Consider the following 21644-nt stretch of genomic DNA (forward strand, 5'->3'; position numbering starts at 1 on the left):
TCCTCCAATGCATATTGCAAAGAAAGAATTAGTCAGCACATCCCAGTGTGTAGGTGCACGTTGTTATGCTCTGCAAACACAAGTAATAAAGTAAATACAATCGTGCCATACTCACTATAGGGAATGTAAAATGCTAATACTACGTTATAAGTGTGAGATTCTTGGCATACACATTTTGTACAAAATCATCTCTTTAGGACAGGAACCTACGATAAATTCTACCTCCACTGGTGCCATAATGGCCCCCATTAAATTCAGGGAATTCAGGCTCCACATGCATGCTGAACTCACTCTGTATTTCACCTTTCCTGGTGCCAAATTGCCTCCAATAAATACAGGGAGAGCAGGCTACAGCTCTATACTTGCAATAATTAAAATAAGCCAATGGGACGGACAGGTCAGTCAAGAGTGCACGAGCAATGGAGTCGCCCACACCTGCAATGCAGACTGCAATTAGTCACCACAACCCAGTGCGCAGGTGCACGTCGCCATGGCTGGAAGCACAAAAGCAAAAACAAACAATTCAACAGCACTCTTCAAAAGCAACTGACAAAATATATACAATAGTGCCATACTCACTATAGAAAATATACTAGTGCTAATGCTATGCTTATTATATAAATGTGAAATAGTGTTCTCCTTCAAAAAAGGGGACTCCCAAACGGAAACCGAGCAAACCCTGTTATAGTGAATTTGAGCCAATTATTTGCTTAACCCAGCATTTGTGTTATTTTTCTTTTTTTATACTCCTCTAACTGAGCAGAGAATCGGAAATGTATGGTGGTGGTGTGAATTTGCCTTGACCTTTAATTTATCCCACTGGGATTCCAGAGAAAGTCTCCATGTTAACCCTTTGGATGCCGGAGGTTATTTTTTTTACATTTTTTTTTTTCCCCATCTTCCTGGAGCCATAACTTTTTTATTTTTCCATTCATATATTCATATAAGGGCTTGCAGGACAAGTTGTACTTTCTAATGCCACTATTTAATATGGCCTACAATGTAGTAGGAAGCCGGGGGAAGAAATTCCAAATGGGGTGGAATTGGGAAAAATCCCTGCAATTCCTCCACTGCTTTACACGTTTTGTCCCTTTGCGGCAAAACTGACCTGTGCCGTTCATGAGTCAGTACTATTACAACGATACCACATATGTATAGGTTTTATATGTCTAAATACTGTAAAAATAAATAAAATTTTACATCACCATATTTTTTTTTTATAGTTATGTCTACTGAGCTGTGTGGGGGCTATTTTTTGCCGTACAATCTGTAGTTTTTATTGATACCATTATGGAGTGTGTGCGACTTTTTGATCACATTAAAACATTTTGGGTAAGAAGTGATGAAAAAAAATGGCAAATTGCCCACTTTGATACTTTTTTTTTTTTTTCTCAAGTCTGTGAGCAATGATAAAATTATTCAGTCATTCATAATCATAACGTAATGTATGTATTTTTTTAACTGTATCAAACTGAGCCAACTGAACCTATTCAGGGCATGACTGCATTGTGAATCAACTGTGTACATAGGACCAACACACTTAAAACATCCCAAAAATTGCTTTAAAAACATATGACTTAACATACCTTGACCTGATTTATTGTCATATGTATATTTGAAGCAATTTTTTTGAATGTTGTAGCTGCGTTTGCAATATGAGAACCTTTCTCCTATGTACACTGTCGAGTCACATTATTATGACCACTTCCTACTTTGAATGTCGGCAGTACGTCTCTCTTGAAGGAAGTCATGTGTTGTGAACTGGCTTGATGTGTATGTAAGGTGTGTGATAGGCTGTCTGCACACACATCCCTTGTTGCTGTCATGGGTAAAAGGGCAATTTATCAGATTTGCCAAAAAGATGATTATTTTATAGCTTTCGGGCTAAGAGTGGCAGTATTTCTGAAACTACGTAGTTTATGAACTGTTAGCATGCTGCTTTGGTGAAAGTGTATTGTGAGTGGACAGATGACCCCATTGTGAATAAGCAACATGGAAACTGCAGAGCCCCCCCGTGTCATTGATGTGAGAGGTGAATGTCTGCTACGAAACTCACTCGTATGCCGGGTGGACTGACAATACAGTGGAGCAGCTCACTTCCAAAATGAACCAGGGGCTACCAGACGTGCGTGTCTAAAACAGTTCAGCGAACCCTACTGTGTATGGGGCACCGAAGCAGATGGATGGTCACTGCACCTCTGATAACAAAGTCTGCTGATTGGCAGAGGGTTACCTTCTCCGATGAGTCATGTTTTCTGCTTCATCACACAGATGGGTATTGTTCTTTGAGGTTTCTTGCCTGACAAGCCAAATATCCTGCAACCACTGCTGTAAGAACACAAGCTGGTGGTGGCATCGTTATGGTCTGGGGAATGATTTCTTGGCATTCTCAGGGCCCACTGATCGAATTTGGGTATGAATCCATCCTTGGAGACTATGTACACCCATACATGCTGATTATCTTGCCTTGGGTGGATGGGATCTTATGGCAGGACAATGCTAGATATGTCTGACGTTGGTCGGGAGAGCATGACTAAGACTTCCAAGTATTACCTGACCCTCTTAGCATCTGTGGTACCACCTCAACGTTGTGTTCGCTGTATGGCTCCTTCCCCATGTACCCTCCAGAATCTGTGGGATGCACTGGCTCCAGATACCTGTGACAACATACCAGGACCTTACTGAGTCACTTCCATCTGTCTAGCTGCAGTCCGTGCTGGATACAGTGGTTATTCCGGATATTAGCTGGTGGTCATAATAATGTGACTTGACAGTAGCCTAAGCTCAACCACCAGTAAACTGGTATCTGGCCATGTTTCCCAGCATTACCACTCATGTATATAAATTATTGTCACCACTGAATGTCATTTCTTCCTTTTGCCCATTCCTCGAACCTCGCATCTTGTTTGCTTCCTGAAGTTTGCTGCTGCCTCTAGTCACAATTTCTGTTGCTTGCTTTGATGTTTTGTTTTCTCCTCTAAACAGCAGTGTTATCTAAAGAAATTCAGACATTTGTTTTCTTGACACAGACAGACGATTTCTGATGTCTATGACAATGCTCAGAAACTTACTTTGATGATTAGTTTCCCTCTCACATTCCCACAAAGTGAACCGATGCTCAATGCCTTGATTATGCCGTGAAACACTTTGACTATACAGAACGTATTTGTTACCCTTCGAGGCCCTGGGACATAAAACATTTATCGGTTCAGCAATACTGTAAGGATTTGCACATGAAATGTGTCAAACAAAGCTCTTAAATTAAGGCATGGCGACTCGTTATCTCAGGCTTTTTTCATATATCACATCCGAATATAAGGCAAGAGAGAGCATTTTCATTCGTCTATCTCCAATCTGTCAAGAATCCTTTTAAAATATAAATTTTATTTTTTTCAATTTTGTCCTCTGCAGTGGAAATGCATCCTCATTCACTCTACATATGTGTATTTGAAAGCAGAACTTATGAAAAATAATGATGTTATTGCATCAATTCTTCTGTGTGGCCCTGACATGTGCTCTGTGTTTAGTTGGAGATTCTGCTCTTTACTGGTTTCCACTCAGTTCTCTGTCACATTTATGTAAGAATCCAATGACCTTAAGGCTGGGTTCACACGAGCGTGTCCGGATTAGGTCCAGATGCGTCCCGGTGTATTGCGGCAAACCCGCGCGAGTAGGAACGCAATTGCAGTCAGTTTTGACTGCGATTGCGTTCCGATGTCCAGTTTTTATCGGGCTGGTGCAATGTGTTTTGCACGCACGTGATAAAAAATCGACTGTGGTACCCAGACCCGAACTTCTTCACAGAAGTTCAGGTTTGGGTTAGGTGTTGTGTAGATGTTATTATTTTCCTCTTGATCGCGTAGTTACCGGTCTCTTCTTTACTTCTTTAATGATGAGCTGTGGGCTAAAGGACCTGTGGTGACGTCAGATCACATGGTCCATCACCATGTGATCATAAGCATTCTGTATTCAGAATGCTATTATTTTCCCTTATAACCATGTTATAAGGGAAAATAATACAGTGAATAGACTGTCACCTAGCAACCATGCGTGAAAATCGCACTGCATCCGCACTTGCTTGCGGATGTTTGCGATTTTCACGCAACCCCATTCACTTCTATGGGGCCTGCGTTGCGTGAAAAACGCTGAATATAGAGCATGCTGTGATTTTCACGCAACGCACAAGTGATGCGTGAAAATCACCACTCATCTGAACAGCCCCATTGAAATCAATGGGTCGGGATTCAGTGCGGGTGCAATATGTTCACCTACCGCATTGCACCCGCGCGGAAATCTCGCCCGTGTGAACGCAGCCTAAGTGCTGTGTATTGTGAGAACATCGAATGAACCTTGATCTGCCTTTAAAAAGTAGCATTATGAAGGTGACTTGATTTTTGCTACTCCTTTCCAAGGCCATTAATACAGGCCTGAAATTTTTAGCTGAAATTCTTTGCATTGTGGGTTTCAATTGTAATGTTTGTTCCCTAGAAGTCTTAAGATACCTGGAATGAAAGGTTGTTGTTTTTTTTTTTTTTTGTTTAATATTGCTTTATTTTTTTGTCCGCATCTTTTATCTGACTCTCTATCGCAGTTCTCAGTGCTGGTGTTTAATGCGCACCCAACATGTGTAATAATGTAGAAATGAATCAGAACATTCATGAAAACAATCCACCCGTCTGTCACCTCCACAGGCTTCTTAACGGGGTATTCTGGTTTTAGCAAATTAAATGTATAATGGAGAGAAGAATTTTTCCCCTACGTCCATGACAGCACCCTTGAGAGACCGCCTCCACCATCAGGACAGGAAACAGGAACGTTTGTGGAGAGCTCATAAGGAGGGCCTCTGCCCCTATAGCGCCAGTTCCTGTTTCCTGTCCTAAGGATAGGACATGCGATGTTGAGCTTAAAGGATTAGGCTGCAGGAGCCCAGTGTAATTTACCAATTTTTGTTACCTGGTGCGGCGTAAGACTCCACTAGGAGCCTTCTGGGTCTCTGACTTTTTTTTTTTTTGTGTCAAGCGGGCGTTTCAGTGCAGTCCCGGGACTTACTGTGAGGTAGCCCCGACACGCCGGATCCTCCTGGCAGTGTTTAGGAGATCTGGGACCTGTATTATTTTCTGGCTTCCGGTAGCCTTACAGAAGCTAGGGGAAGTTCCTTACTTTCTATGCACACTCCGTGCGTAAACCGGAAGTTGCGGGACGCGACTTCCGGTATTTGGAATGCATGTTGGTTCCCGGTAACCAGCTTTCTGGAAGGCAAGCTGATGCTTCCTCCCTATAAAGGCTACATCTGGTACGCCGGCAGGGACTCGACCTGGGTTGTTTGGACTTCATCCAGATAGTTCAACCTCCTTCTCAACATGCGGTCATAAAGATCCCAGCCAGCCTGTGGAAGAAGCGAGCGGTCAGCGCGCTGATGTACAGGATAGTCATGAATGATGGCAGACCGGTATTCCTGGTGGGGTAAGGGGGTCAATCCCCATATTTTGTATTCCTCCCTGTTATGCCTAATGGGGTTTTATTCTCTGATTTGTTTTAGAATACTAAAGAGGCCCCTAGGAAAGCCACTGCTAAAATTAAAGGAAGAGAGTGTGCCGTCTGCAAGTAAAAACTCGCCTCTTCCTGGTCTAAAATGTTATGTCAGCATTGTGCTAATAAAGTGGTAGAGGAGGAATCCCCATCATTACTTCAGAGCATCAAACAGCTTGTCAAATCTGAGGTCTCTGATTCTATCAAAATGTTTTAAGAAGTACCTTCCTCCCTCAACCGTGGGCAAGCAAGGTCATTCTAATATCATATCTGATAGTGAATCTTCAGAGGAGAGTGATAGATCCTAGATAGTTCAAGCTCTTCCTCGGATGAACTTTCATCGGGTAGACCTTTATTCCCCCCTGAGGATACAGATTCCTTACTCAAGGCTATTAGAACCACGATGAAGGTGGATGAATCCAGAGAACAAAAGTTCGTTCAAGATATAATGTTTGGGGATCTGGGTCACAAAAGATCTAGAGTCTTTCCGTTAAATGAAAATTTAAAGCATTTTAATTCAGAAAGAATGGGGAAAAAAAAAAGTTTTATTCCCAGAAGTGTAAAGAGAAAATATCCCTTTGATGAAGGTGAGTCATCCTGTTGGGACAGGCCTCCTAACTAGATGCCCCTATTGCGAAAATCTCAAAAAGATCTGCTCTGCCTTTTGAGGATGTTGGCGCTATAAAACCCGATGGATAGAAGGGCTGAGCTATACCTTAAAGTTTGGGAGACCTCTACTCATGCCTTTAAACCTAATATAGCCACTACCTCCACTGCCAGGTCATTGAAATTGTGGCTTCTGGATTTAGAATCCCACATCCAGAATAAGACCTCTAGGGACCAGCTCCCAGAACATTTTTTCCCACTATACTTAAAGCGGTGGATGTTATTTCAGATGCATCAGCCGATGCATTAAGATTAAATGCCAGATCCGCCGCTCTTTCCAATTCATCTAGAAGAGCGATTTGGCTGAAACTTTGTTCTATCCCATGTCTGGGTGAATTTCTGTTCAGTTCAGTTCTGGATAACCTCTTGGAAAAAGCCTCAGATAATAAGAAGGGTTTTCCTGTATCTAATCCCCCTAGGAAGCAGCAGTTCTTTCGGAAAAATAAGAGAAGTTTCGATAAATCAAATAAAAAGCCAAACAGGTGGCGAGAAAATAAGGGTAGAAGGGATAGAGGTTTCCTCTTTAATTCCCAGTCCTCTTCAGGCCCCAAGTCTAGTCAACAATGACGGTTACTGTTCTGTGGGGGGAAGACTATATCTCTTTTTTTCTCGAAAAGAGGATTTTATTCTTCCCTTTTTCTTATACCCAAGCTGGACGGTTCCTTCAGAATGATCATAAATCTGAAAGCCTTAAATAAATACCTCATCTACAAAAAATTCAGAATGGAATCCGTGCAGTCTGCAATAAAGCATCTTTTCAAGGACTGTGTGATGGCCACCTTAGACATAAAGGACGCTTACTATCATGTCCCTATTCATGCCGATTTCCAAAGATACCTCAGAGTAGCTGTGTCTATAGAAGGTCAGGTGCATCATCTACAGTACAGAGCTCTTCCATTTGGAATTTCCCAGGCTCCGAGACTTTTTACAAACTTAATGGCAGAGGTCATGGCCCACATAAGGGAAAAATACATTCTTGTTATACCTTACTTAGACGACCTCCTGATGGTAGCAGAATCTGTGAAACTTCTATCATCTCGTCTGCTGGAAGTGGTAAATATTTTAATAAATCTCGGATGGCAGCTAAACTGGAAAAATCCAACCTAAACCCTTCCCAACAATGTGTCTTTCTAGGTTTTATCAGTAAATCTACGGTGCATCCTCCCTCAGCACAAAATAGACAGATTAAGAGAAGACATGCTAGTCTTGATAGTTTGATTTCTTTTTTGAGGCCATCAGGCAAGGGGTGGCAGTTGTTGGCAGAATGACCTCCACAATACCAGCAGTAGGTTGGTCCCTGTTTCGCTCCAGGACGCTTCAGTGGCAGATCCTAAAAGAATGGCAAGGGTCATTGTCCCCGCTGGACACCCCTCTTCCTCTCACCCCACAGGTGATACAGTCCATAAACTGGTGGCTACAGCCTTCAAATCTGTCTCCGAGCTTTCCCTTGATTCTGCAAGAACAAGTAACCATAACCACGGATGCCAGTCCAACCGGATGGGAGTGCTGCAGGGAGTTTGAAGTCTAACAGAAAGCCAGGAGTCCCAAAATGTCAGAGAACTAAGAGCAGTTCTGTTAGCCTTAATAACTTTTCTTCCCAGATTAAAAAGAATAGGAGTAAAGATATTATCGGACAATGCTACGGTGGTCTCCTACCTAAACGGACAAGGAGGGACAAGGTCAGAGCGTCTTATGTCCTTAACCACAGGAATTTTCTATTTAATCATTCCATTCATTCCTTTGATCAAAGCAGAACACCTGAAAGGAACAGAAAACAAAGTTGCAGATTACCTAAGAAGAAACCATTTGGATCAAGCAGAATGGTGCCTGAATCAGGAGGTCTTCAACCAGATAGTTCACCTTTGGGGTCATCCTTAGATGGACCTTTTTTTCGCAACCAAGCAAAACAGAAAATGGAGTCTTTTCTTTTCCCTGAATCCAAGAGATTCTCCTTCAGGGATAGACGCCTTCTCACTTCCTTGGCCCGATCAACTTCTGTATGCCTTTCCCCCCTCTGAGACTTCTTCCAAGGGTATTGCAGAAGCTGAGGCAAGAACAGACGAAGCTCATTCTAATTGCACTCTTCTGGCCGAGAAGGTCCTGGTTCTCTTTGCTAAGAATCCTATTCCTGACAGATCCTTGGATTCTTCCGGACAGGCAGGATCTGTTATTCCAGGGACCTGTCTATCATCCAGAAGTAAAGAACCTTCACTTGGTAGCCTGGCATTTGAGGGGGAAATACTAGAATGTAGAGGTCTATCCAAAGAGGTAATTTCCACCCTTTTATCCTGTCGTAAAGAGGTAACCTCCACTATTTATCTTAGAGTATGGAAAACTTTCTTAAGGTTTTTGGGGACTTTTGTTGATCCTTTTTGAGTCCTCCTCCTATACCTAAGGTTCTGGATTTCCTTCAAGAAGGCATAAATAAAAACCTTAGGCTTAGTACCCTTGATGTACAAGTCTCTGCTTTAAGTGCCTTTTTTGATTGCCCTATTGCCAATCATCCTTGGATTAGGAGATTTTTTGAGGCAGTTAGTAGAATAAAAAATATATAAATATATATAAAAAAAATTATTTTTTATATATATATATATATATATATATATATATATATATATATATATAATTAGGACAAGTTCTCGCATATTAACCACCTCCGGACCGCCTAACGCAGGATCGCGTTCCGGAGGTGGCAGCGCTGCGCACAGTCACGCATATATGCGTCATCTCGCGAGTCGCGAGACTTCCTGTGAACGCGCGCACGCTCACAGGAACGGAAGGTAAGAGAGTTGATCTCCAGCCTGCCAGCGGCGATCGTTCGCTGGCAGGCTGGAGATGTGTTTTTTTTAACCCCTAACAGGTATATTAGACGCTGTTTTGATAACAGCGTCTAATATACCTGCTACCTGGTCCTCTGGTGGTCCCCTTTGTTTGGATCGACCACCAGAGGACACAGGTAGCTCAGTAAAGTAGCACCAAGCACCACTACACTACACCCCCCCCCCCCCCCCCGGTCACTTATTAACCCCTTATTAGCCCCTGATCACCCCTGATCACCCCATATAGACTCCCTGATCACCCCCCTGTCATTGATTACCCCCTGTCATTGATCAACCCCCTGTAAAGCTCCATTCAGACGTCCGCATGATTTTTACGGATCCACTGATAGATGGATCGGATCCGCAAAACGCATCCGGACGTCTGAATGAAGCCTTACAGGGGCGTGATCAATGACTGGTGATCACCCCATATAGACTCCCTGATCACCCCCCTGTCATTGATTACCCCCCTGTAAAGCTCCATTCAGACGTCCGCATGATTTTTACAGATCCACTGATAGATGGATCGGATCCGCAAAACGCATCCGGACGTCTGAATGAAGCCTTACAGGGGCGTGATCAATGACTGTGGTGATCACCCCATATAGACTCCCTGATCACCCCCCTGTCATTGATTACCCCCCTGTAAAGCTCCATTCAGATGTCCGCATGATTTTTACGGATGCACTGATAGATGGATCGGATCCGCAAAACGCATACGGACGTCTGAATGAAGCCTTACACGGGCGTGATCAATGACTGTGGTTATCACCCCATATAGACTCCCTGATCACCCACCTGTCATTGATCACCCCCCCCTGTCATTGATCACCCCCCTGTCATTGATCACCCTCTGTAAGGCTCCATTCAGACATTTTTTTGGCCCAAGTTAGCGGAATTATTATTTTTTTTTCTTACAAAGTCTCATATTCCACTAACTTGTGTCAAAAAATAAAATCTCACATGAACTCACCATACCCCTCACGGAATCCAAATGCGTAAAATTTTTTAGACATTTATATTCCAGACTTCTTCTCACGCTTTAGGGCCCCTAGAATGCCAGGGCAGTATAAATACCCCACATGTGACCCCATTTCGGAAAGAAGACACCCCCAGGTATTCCGTGAGGGGCATATTGAGTCCATGAAAGATTGAAATTTTTGTCCCAAGTTAGCGGAAAGGGAGACTTTGTGAGAAAAAAATTAAAAATATCAATTTCTGCTAACTTGTGCCAAAAAAAAAAAATTTCTACGAACTCGCCATGCCTCTCATTGAATACCTTGGGGTGTCTTCTTTCCAAAATGGGGTCACATGTGGGGTATTTATACTGCCCTGGCATTCTAGGGGCCCCAAAGCGTGAGAAGAAGTCTGGTATCCAAATGTCTAAAAATGCCCTCCTAAAAGGAATTTGGGCACCTTTGCGCATCTAGGCTGCAAAAAAGTGTCACACATCTGGTATCGCCGTACTCAGGAGAAGTTGGGGAATGTGTTTTGGGGTGTCATTTTACATATACCCATGCTGGGTGAGAGAAATATCTTGGTCAAATGCCAACTTTGTATAAAAAAAATGGGAAAAGTTGTCTTTTGCCAAGATATTTCTCTCACCCAGCATGGGTATATGTAAAATGACACCCCAAAACACATTGCCCACCTTCTCCTGAATACGGCGATACCACATGTGTGACACTTTTTTGCAGCCTAGGTGGGCAAAGGGGCCCATATTCCAAAGAGCACCTTTAGGATTTCACAGGTCATTTACCTACTTACCACACATTAGGGCCCCTGGAAAATGCCAGGGCAGTATAACTACCCCACAAGTGACCCCATTTTGGAAAGAAGACACCCCAAGTTATTCCGTGAGGGGCATGGCGAGTTCCTAGAATTTTTTATTTTTTGTCACAAGTTAGTGGAAAATGCTGATTTTTTTTTTTTTCATACAAAGTCTCATATTCCACTAACTTGTGACAAAAAATAAAAACTTCCATGAACTCACTATGCCCATCAGCGAATACCTTGGGGTCTCTTCTTTCCAAAATGGGGTCACTTGTGAGGTAGTTATACTGCCCTGGCATTCTAGGGGCCAAAATGTGTGGTAAGGAGTTTGAAATCAAATTCTGTAAAAAATGACCTGTGAAATCTGAAAGGTGCTCTTTGGAATATGGGCCCCTTTGCCCACCTAGGCTGCAAAAAAGTGTCACACATCTGGTATCTCCGTACTCAGGAGAAGTTGGGGAATGTGTTTTGGGGTGTCATTTTACATATACCCATGCTGGGTGAGAGAAATATCTTGGCAAAAGACAACTTTTCCCATTTTTTTTATACAAAGTTGGCATTTGACCAAGATATTTATCTCACCCAGCATGGGTATATGTAAAAAGACACCCCAAAACACATTCCTCAACTTCTCCTGAATACAGAGATACCAGATGTGTGACACTTTTTTGCAGCCTAGGTGGGCAAAGGGGCCCATATTCCAAAGAGCACCTTTCGGATTTCACAGGTCATTTTTTACAGAATTTGATTTCAAACTCCTTACCACACATTTGGGCCCCTAGAATGCCAGGGCAGTATAACTACCCCACAAGTGACCCCATTTTGGAAAGAAGAGACCCCAAGGTATTTCGTGATGGGCATAGTGAGTTCATAGAAGTTTTTATTTTTTGTCACAAGTTAGTGGAATATGAGACTTTGTAAGAAAAGAAAAAAAAAATCATCATTTTCCGCTAACTTGTGACAAAAAATAAAAAGTTCTATGAACTCACTATGCCCATCAGCGAATACCTTAGGGTGTGTACTTTCCGAAATGGGGTCATTTGTGGGGTGTTTGTACTGTCTGGCCATTGTAGAACCTCAGGAAACATGACAGGTGCTCAGAAAGTCAGAGCTGCTTCAAAAAGCGGAAATTCACATTTTTGTACCATAGTTTGTAAACGCTATAACTTTTACCCAAACCATTTTTTTTTTACCCAAACATTTTTTTTTTATCAAAGACATGTAGAACAATAAATTTAGAGCAAAATTTCTATATGGATCTCGTTTTTTTTGCAAAATTTTACAACTGAAAGTGAAAAATGTCATTTTTTTGCTAAAAAATCATTAAATTTCGATTAATAACAAAAAAAGTTAAAATGTCAGCAGCAATGAAATACCACCAAATGAAAGCTCTATTAGTGAGAAGAAAAGGAGGTAAAATTCATTTGGGTGGTAAGTTGCATGACCGAGCAATAAACGGTGAAAGTAGTGTAGGTCAGAAGTGTAAAAAGTGGCCTGGTCTTTCAGGGTGTTTAAGCACTGGGGGCTGAGGTGGTTAACTGGCGCCACAAACGTTCCTGTTTCCTGTCCTGATGATGGAGGCGGTCTCTCAACGGTGCTGTCATGGGCTCATGGAAAAACTATTACCGGTAGGTAATCCTGAATTTCTTATATACTTCATCAATTCCTCACCATTTTTGAGATCTTTCCTGTCAGTCGCTAAATGGGAACCTAAATGGAAATCCTCTGCGCAATTTTATGTGGAAAATCTGCAGCATTTACAGTAGTAGTGAAGTACATGAGATGTTAATAAAAAAAACTTAAAAAAACTCATCCACACACTGAGGAACTATTCTGCAACACTATCCACACATACTGTAACTTAATATATGGTGCAGATTTTAAAGGGTTACTGTCACCTGAAAAATGGGTATTAAGCTGGCTGACATTAGCGATGTGCTAATGTCAGCTGAACATAACTATAATAGTACCATCTCACTGCCTGCCGCCGTTATTGAGAAAAACTAACTTTTATAATATGCTAATTGGACTCTAGGAGCAGGGGGGGGGGGGGGGGGCAATGCTCCTACTCCTAGAAGCTCTGTTCTCCCACCTCTGGCCACGCCCTGCTACAATAGATTGACAGGGGCAGGCATCTTTGGTTTCCTACCTCCGGCCCTGTCTGCAGTGTGAATCTTGTGCCGTTCAGTAGGCGCAGTGAGTGAAGGGCGCTCGCCGGCTGCCAGCTTCCTCACTGCGCCTGCACCGAATACTGAACGGCGCGAGATTTACACTGCAGACAGGGCCGGAGGTAGGAGACCAACAATGCCTGCCCCTGTCAATCTAGTGTAGCAGGGCATGGCCAGAGGTGGGAGCAGGGGCAACGCCCCCCCCCCCCCCCCCCCCCGGCTCCTAGAGGCTAATTAGCATATTATAAAAGTTTGTTTTTCTCTAACGGCGGCACATAGTGAGATGGCACTAATATAGTTATGTTCAGCTGACATTAGCACATCGCTAATGTCAGCCAGCTTAATACCCATTTTTCATGTGACAGAAACCCTTTAAATGGCACAGGGATTGTTTATCTTTTGATTAATAAAAGTAACTTTTTAATTACTAGTATTTCTAAGTGGTTCATGTTAATAGTACCTTATTTAAGAACGGGATGTGTAATCCTTGACATTATTGAAAAGTACTTTTACAAATTCACATTGTGAGCAATGAAACATAACTCTTGATACAAGCACAATGTCAATCTACCGGTGCACTTGGCAGATGAAGGCATCTGTGTTGGTCCCATGTTCAATTATTTTTTTATATATGCAAATGACCGTCTAGGAGCAATGGGGGCGTTGCGGTTACACCTAGAGTCTCAGCTCTCCGTTGCTCCTAGAGGCTCATTTGTACATATTTAAAGTGTAACCGTTGTTTGTTTTTAATATAGTATAAGGACACGGGTGTTAAACATATTTTTGTAATGTATTTTATTAGGGAAAGATGTCTTTCTACTAGAAAACAGGGTGTAAAGAGTCTACTTAGTAAAGCTCTAATAGCGTCGCTAAGGAGAATCTGTCTTCAGTGTCTGTGACATGCAGAGGATTCCATTCGCTTCTTGTCACTACCCCAGTCCCTGACTATGTACATGTGGATTAACTATCACTGTCCATCACCCTGTCTATCTGACATGTCACACAGGTGTCTTCAGTGCTTGGTAAAATGCTGAAGACTGTAAAAGACTGAAGACAGGCTCTCCTTAGCAACGCTCAGTTACAGCTTTGTTAGAAGACTCTTTAAACCGAAACATGCCAGCCAGTTTCATAGGTATAGATCTGCTGACAGAGGCCCTTTAACCCCTTAGTGACCACCCTTACTCCTTTTTACGGGGGGTCATTAAGGGGCCTTAGACTGGGCTGCCGTTTTTTTTACGGCGGCCCAGTCTAAGCGCTGCAGGGGTGCAGATACGGGCTGTTTAACACTTTACATGCCGCCTGCCGCATGTAAAGTGCTGCTGACAGAGGAAGCAGACTCCCTCTGTGTCCCATTGGCACCCCGCAAGTGGTAAAAAAAAAAAAAAAAAAAATTGTATTCAATGTAAAAAATCCCATACTTTTTTCCCATTGAAAATTTTTCGGAAAAAAAAATGAATAATGTAAAAAAGACTAAATTTTATTCTTAGTTGCCACCGAAAAAACTTAATACCAAGCGATCAAAAAGCGCCATTTACTCCAAAATGCTACAAATGAAAAATACAAGTCGTCCCGCAAAAATCAAGCCCTCACACAACTACATGGAAAGAAAAATAAGTTATTGATCTTGGGAAGCGGCAATGCAAAAAAGTAGTTAAAGTTAAAAAAATATATATGTATTTGGTATCACTGTAATCGTACTGACCCAGAGAATTACATTTTTTGTTATTTATATCGAAAAATTAATGCCATAAAATGTATAACTTAAAAACGCAGTGGCAGTATTTGTTTTTCCCATCTCCCTCCCAGAAAGTTTTCATAAAAGTAAATCAGAAAGTTGTGTACCCCAAAATGGTGCCATTAAAAATGACAACTTGTCCCGCCACAAAACAAGACCTCATAAAGCTATATAGACGCAAAAATAAAAGTTATAGCTCTTGGAACGCGACGATGAAAAAAAGAAGAAAAATGCTTGGTCAGTAAGGCCCAAAACAGGCTGGTCACTAAGGGGTTAAGGGGATTATGCAGTTTATTCATTGTGTAATAAAAAAATGTAAAAAATTTAGGTACAGTTTCCTATATACTTTCTGTATCAATTCCTTAAGGTTTTGTTTTAAGATTTCAGACTGGTGGCTGGCCGGCCCTGGATAACGAAGAAATAAGCTAGTGCAAATGTGAACAGAACTTTACTGAGTCCATAGTACTGTGAAGAGAGAGTATTGCATAATTTTCTAGTATACCATAAATGCCTATAATTTCCTGTGTTTTGAGAAGAATCAGGAATTGGTGACCAGCAGGGGAGCATTGGAACTGGAGCAGTGGTGGATTGAAGATGGAGATATATAGATATATATAGATATCTCTAACGAACAGCACTCCTGGAATCCACAGAAAAGGTTTTTCTTTATTCACCTATGTGATGCAACGTTTCGGCTCTGAACTAGAGCCTTTCTCAAGCACCCAACCTTTCTAACCATTTTTTGTCAGTGCCGCCATTCTTCTATACTATAATTAATAAAAAATAAAAATATATATATATATTATACTGTCCAAAAAACGAGGCAGCACTTCCAGATTTCGGTGAAAGGGTGAAGACCCCAAACTTGACAAAGGCCTCATTGAGTAGGCCGAAACGTTGCTGGGGAATAAAGTTTGGGGTCTTCACCCTTTCACCGAAATCTGGAAGTGCTGCCTCGTTTTTTGGAAAGTATATATTGTGAAGGAGAAGCCGGCCTCCGTGAGGAATTGCACCCAGTGCACGCTGTCTGACTGTGCTGCTGCGGTATTTGCTAATATATATATATATATGGTTATTTGGCTTTTGGGTGAAATTTATGAAAAACTTAAAAAGTTCTTGCTACAGTAATATATCATGAAAGTAGGGCATTTAAGTAGAATCTTAAAATGGTGATTTCCTGTATATATTATAATTCCTGGTTCTTCTCAACACACGGGAAATGACCAATCAGCATGACTTGGGTAAAAAAAAAAAATTTTTATTTTTTATTTGACATAGTCAAGATTATACTTTAAATATATTACTTGACTATGTGCATGAAACGGTTTATTTGACTGTTGTAATTATTAAACAAATGACAAAGATTTACCTTTATTTTTTTCTTAGGTGCATCAGTCAGGCACTACGCAAAAAGTTATGCATTTTGGTGACCCATCAACTGCAGTATCTGAGTGCAGCTAAGCAAATTCTCATCCTGAAAGAGGTACATTTTATCCAAATTATTCTGTATGAATTTGTGAGAACCCCTTTCTATGCCTTTATAACATTGATGACAAATGGAAGTACTGTAGACTTATCAGGCTATTTCCATTGTGTTATGGATACTTACAACACAAATCCATAATACAGAAGCCAGGGGTCTCAAACTTGGCTGGATATTTGGTCCACACAGAAAAAATTTCCAGTTGACGGGCAGCTTGTGTTTCAGCTACAACACAATGCATGTGTCACACTCCCTGCCCCTGAGCTTCACCTCAGCAAGATGACACCCAGGACTGACACCACAAGCTCCCCAGGCAGTCAAAACATTGAGATGAGAGAGGTATCACTGCTATTTTGGTTGCATTCTAATCCGTTTTCAAAAATAAATTTTGCGCAGCTGGACAACCTTTTATTAGGGCAGACCCCAAATAAGACCCCAATTAAGTACAGACTCCCAGACCGCAGAATTAATATTGACCCCTGATCAAACCACAAATTTATACAGTCCGCAAATCAGCCCCCAAATCCATTCAGATCTCAGATTACAACCCATATCAGACCCCGGAATTATACAGACCCCAGATTATATCCCAAATCAGCAACTACTCTGGCTCTTTGTGCAGCACAGCCCTGTGTCCTGGCGCCTGCACTGCATCCTGACATTGCAGAGTGTCAGGTCATAGTGTGCACCTACGCACGCTGTACGGCATCAGCGCTGGGTGAAGAGGACCAGGGAGCAGTGAGTAATGCCAGCACCGTGCTGGCACACTGCTCCCTGGTCCTCCTGTCCTGTACTAATGAGCTACCACAGTAGAAGGGATCATTAGTTAATAGTGTCCCCCTTTGTGGTATCACGTACCACAGAAAACTGACATAATCCTTTAGTAAAAGGGACTAATGATTCCTGTCTGTGGTAGAATTATAGGAATCGTTTACTTGTGTCAACTTTAAAGGGAACCTGTTGCCAGGATTTTGTGTATAGAGCTGAGGACATGGGTTGCTAGTTGGCGCTAGCACATCCGCAATATTCAGTCCCCAGGGCCGATCCTACACGGGGTGCAGTGGGTGCCCCGCACCCCAGCGGCCCTGGTGACAAGTGGGGGCGGCCGCGGCCGGCGGCAGGGCAGAGCAGGAGATGAGCGCCTCCATTGCGGAAGCGCTCATCTCCATAGTCATCTGTATTGCCGTCCTCAGGACGGCAATACAGATGCCTGTCTGTGCTGCGGCAGAGGAGGGAGAGGTGTGTCCCCTCCTGTTCCTCTGATAGGCTGCCGGCTTAGTGCTGGCAGCCTATCAGAGGCCGGTGATGGCGCGATGACGTCATCGCGTTGCCTGAGCCGTATAGCGAGGGACACAGACGGAAGAGGTGGCCTGCATCGCATCGCATTGCTGGAGGTAAGTATAAGTGTATTTTTTTTTATATAGGTACAATACTGGGCTGGCACATAAGGGGGGCTACTGGGCTGGCACATAAGGGGGGCTACTGGGCTGGCACATAAGGGGGGACTACTGGGCTGGGCTGGTACATGATAAGGGGGGCTACTGGGCTGGCACATGATAAGGTGGGACTACTGGGCTGGCACATGATAAGGGGGGACTACTGGGCTGGCACATGATAAGGGGGGACTACTGGGCTGGCACATGATAAGGGGGGCTACTGGCACATGATATGGGGGGCTACTGGCACATGATATGGGGGCACTCTGGCTACTGGCACATGATATGGGGGCACTCTGGCTACTGGCACATGATAATGGGGGGGATCTGGCTACTGGCACATGATATGGGGGGGGGGCTCTGGCTACTGGCACATGATAAGGGGGGGGCTCTGGCTACTGGCACATGATATGGGGGGCTACTGGCACATGATAAGGGGGGCTACTGGCACATGATAAGGGGGCTACTGGCACATGATAAGGGGGTCTACTGGCACATGATAAGGGGGGCTACTGGCACATAGGGGGGCTACTGGCACATAGGGGGGCTACTGGCACATAGGGGGGCTACTGGCACATAGGGGGGCTACTGGCACATAAGGGGGGCTACTGGCACATGATATGGGGGGCTCTGGCTACTGGCACATGATATGGGGGGGGCTCTGGCTACTGGCACATGATATGGGGGGCTACTGGCACATGATAAGGGGGGCTACTGGCACATGATAGGGGGGCTATTGGCACATGATAAGGAGGGCTACTGGCACATAAGGGGGGCTACTGGCACATAAGGGGGGCTACTGGCACATGATATGGGGGGGGCTCTGGCTACTGGCATATGATATGGAGGGCTCTGGCTACTGGCACATGATGGTGGGGGGGCTCTTATTTCTGGCACATGATTGGGGGCACTCTGGCTACTGGCACATGATATGGGGGGCTCTGGCTACTGACATGATATGGGGGGGCTCTGGCTACTGGCACATGATGGTGGGGGGGCTCTTATTACTGGCACATGATTGGGGGCATCTATGGGGGCACATCTTACTGCAGATTATTGGGGGGCACTATAGGGGCATCTACTGAGGCTAAAAAAGAAGATATTTTATATGGGGGCTCTGTATAGGGGCATTTTATACTGGGACACATTATGGTGGGTACTATGAAGAAGGGGGGGGGCACTATGGGGGTCATCTACGGGGGCACTGAGAAGGGGTATTTTATATTGGCACATTATGGGAACATTAGCTCAACTGGGGGCATTACAAATGTTTTGCATATTATAAGGAGAATTATTACTACTGGGGGGGCATTATGGTGGGCTTTATTACTCCCCCATGGTATGACCCCCTAGTAGCAGCACCAGCCTCTCCCTGCTCTGCTATCCCTCTGCCCTTTCTCCAAATCCTTATTATGAAATCTTTCTCATTAGGTTAAAGCACAACATCAGCTCCGCCGAGCCCCCGGCCAAAGTGTTGAAGTGGCGTCCAAGATCCCCAAGGGCCAAGTCAAGTAACTAAGTTTTTATGGGGGTTCTACAAAAGAGCTATCGTGGGGCAAAGTTCATATTCGTGTTTACACACGTGTTTTAAAATGAATGCTTTCTCCTATTATAAACAAGTAAATAATGACTCAATGCTGTGGGGCTGGTGTGCAACTTTTTTCCAGGGCTGGTTTTTATCCCCAGTCCGGCCCTGGCCGAGCGAGCCGCCGGGACTTTTTTTTTTTTTGACTTTTTTTTTTTTGACTTTTTTTTTTTTGACTTTTTTTTTTTTTGACTTTTTTTTTTTTTTAAGCCGAGCAGCCGAGCCGCCGATTCGTGGGGCTGAAGTTGTTGCCATAGAAACATTGTAAAGGGGAGGAGTTAGTAAGATAACCACGCCCATGTGGGGGCGCCAGAAATATTTCTGCACCCAGGCGCCTGTGACCCTAGGATCGGCCCTGTCAGTCCCTATAGTTCTGTGTGCTTTTATTGTGTAAAAAAAACGATTTGATCCATATGCAAATAAACCTGAGATGAGTCCTGATCCTGAGATGAGTCCAGCGTGAAGGAGCCCAGCACCGCCCCGCTACCTCAGAATCTCCACCTTGCTCCCCGACGTCAGAAAGCTAGAGCGCCGTAATCTTGTGATGCGCGAGCTAGCACATGGGCAGTGTCCTCAGTGTTCCTTTCCTGTGCTGGCATCAGCCTCAGGGAAGGAACTGTGCTTGCGCATCGCGAGATTACACCGCTCTAGCTTTCTGACGTTAGGGATCAAGGAGGAGAGTCTGAGGATGCGGGGCGGGCGGTGCTGGGCTCCTTCACGCTGAACTCATCTCAGGGACAGGACTCATCTCAGGTTTATTTGCATATGGATTAAATTGTTTTTTGTTTGTTTTTTAAACAATAAGGCTACGTCTACATGACATCATTTGTCGCGCGACATTTTGTTGCACTAATGTCGCGCGACAATTTTTATAATGGCAGTCTTTGGTGTCGCACTGCAACATGCAACACACTGCGACGCAACAGTCGCAGAAAATCCAGTCGCAGTCGCAGCATGTTGCATGTTGCAGTGCGACACCATAGACTGCCATTATAAAAATTGTCGCGCGACATTAGTGCAACAAAATGTGGCGCTACAAATGTTGCAGTGTAGTTGTGCCCTATCTGTCGCGCAACAAATGTCGTCGTGTAGACGTAGCCTAAAAGCACAGAGAGCTATGTGGACTAGGTATTGCAGATGTGCTAGCGGCGATCTAGCAACTTATGTCCTCAGCTCTATACACAAAATCCCGGTGACAGGTTCCCTTTAAGCTAACTTGTGTAAAAATAACATTATTCTAGTTTAGCGGAGAAATGTTGAAATTGTATTTTCTTACTTCAAGGGTCAAATGGTAGGAAAGGGAACATTTTCAGAACTTCTACAGTCTGGTGTCGATTTTGCTTCTTTACTGAAAAGTGGAGAGGAGGAGCAGTCCCCAACCCAAGATGGGCCCCTAGTAAAGAAGTCAGCCAGGAACCGAACCTTCTCTGAGTCATCCGTCTGGTCTCAAGACTCCTCTGTCCAGTCACAGAAAGAGGGGGTTACAGATGCTCTACCAGTAAGTAGAGGGTTGCACTAGACATTGTATGTAGGGATGAAACATCCGAAGTCGATTCGCATAAACTTCGTTCCAATACTGTACGGAGCAGGAACTTGGTACAGTATTAGAATGTATTGGCTCCGATGAGCCGAAGTTATGACTTTGCGAAGTCTCGCAAGACTTAAAGGGGTTATCCGAGTTAACTTAACCTTCTCTTTATGGCTTTATTTCTCCTATACCTTAGTTTTCCTAAATCACTTACTGTACCTATCTTGTGCCGTTTCTCTGCTACACTAAACAGTCATGTGACCGCCCACGTCATCAGCTGTGACGTTCCGTTGACATGGAGCTCTCTGCTTGTCGGAGTGACTAAGCCATGTCAACGGAACGTCATCAGCCTTGGCCACGCCCCCACCTCTCTGCATTACAGTCCGTGCGGCTGTGAGTTGATCGCGCATGCGCGATCCTCACTTGTGCCGCGGCTTCGCGCATGCGCGATCCTCACTTGTGCCGCGGCTCCCTCCAAGTTCCTCCCTGCGGCTAATAGCTGATCGCATATGCGCGATCCTCACCACTGCCGCAGCTCTTCATTCGGCACTTGTATCGCTAGTACATATGTCCCACCGTGCTGCCACTCCATCCCCATTTATTATATTCGGGGGGGGGGGGGGCGGGGTGTAGGGTTTTCTTTTGATATCAACCCCTCCCACAAATATTCATGAGGGAGAGATGAGTCATTGTTACTGCTGCATGTAAACACAGCAATAACAGAACCTGGAAAAGGTGTAAGGATCGTTCTTTTTTCAAAAAATCAAGCTTGACTAATGTATATGTATATCCTGATTAATTTTGTTAGGTTTTATTTTTTTTTACCATAACTCTGATGACCCCTTTAATTAAATTAATGTGTACTGTAAAAAAAACATTTCCCGAACTCTGGTTCGGTTCCAAGGTACCACTGGAAATTGTA

General features: G+C 43.7%; 1 protein-coding gene across 1 annotated transcript in view; it reads left to right on the forward strand.

Moving 5' to 3' along the window:
- The window catches only part of ABCC4 (ATP binding cassette subfamily C member 4), a 356587-nt gene that overhangs the window by 131678 nt on the left and 203265 nt on the right, over positions 1-21644 (forward strand). Inside the window, exons 14-15 of the mRNA XM_040425312.1 lie at positions 16077-16173; positions 20477-20692. Of these exons, the coding sequence (XP_040281246.1) occupies positions 16077-16173; positions 20477-20692 (313 nt within the window). The remainder of the gene's footprint in view (positions 1-16076; positions 16174-20476; positions 20693-21644) is intronic.

The sequence above is a fragment of the Bufo bufo genome, chromosome 3 (genome assembly GCF_905171765.1).
Source record: "Bufo bufo chromosome 3, aBufBuf1.1, whole genome shotgun sequence".
NCBI lineage: Eukaryota > Metazoa > Chordata > Amphibia > Anura > Bufonidae > Bufo > Bufo bufo.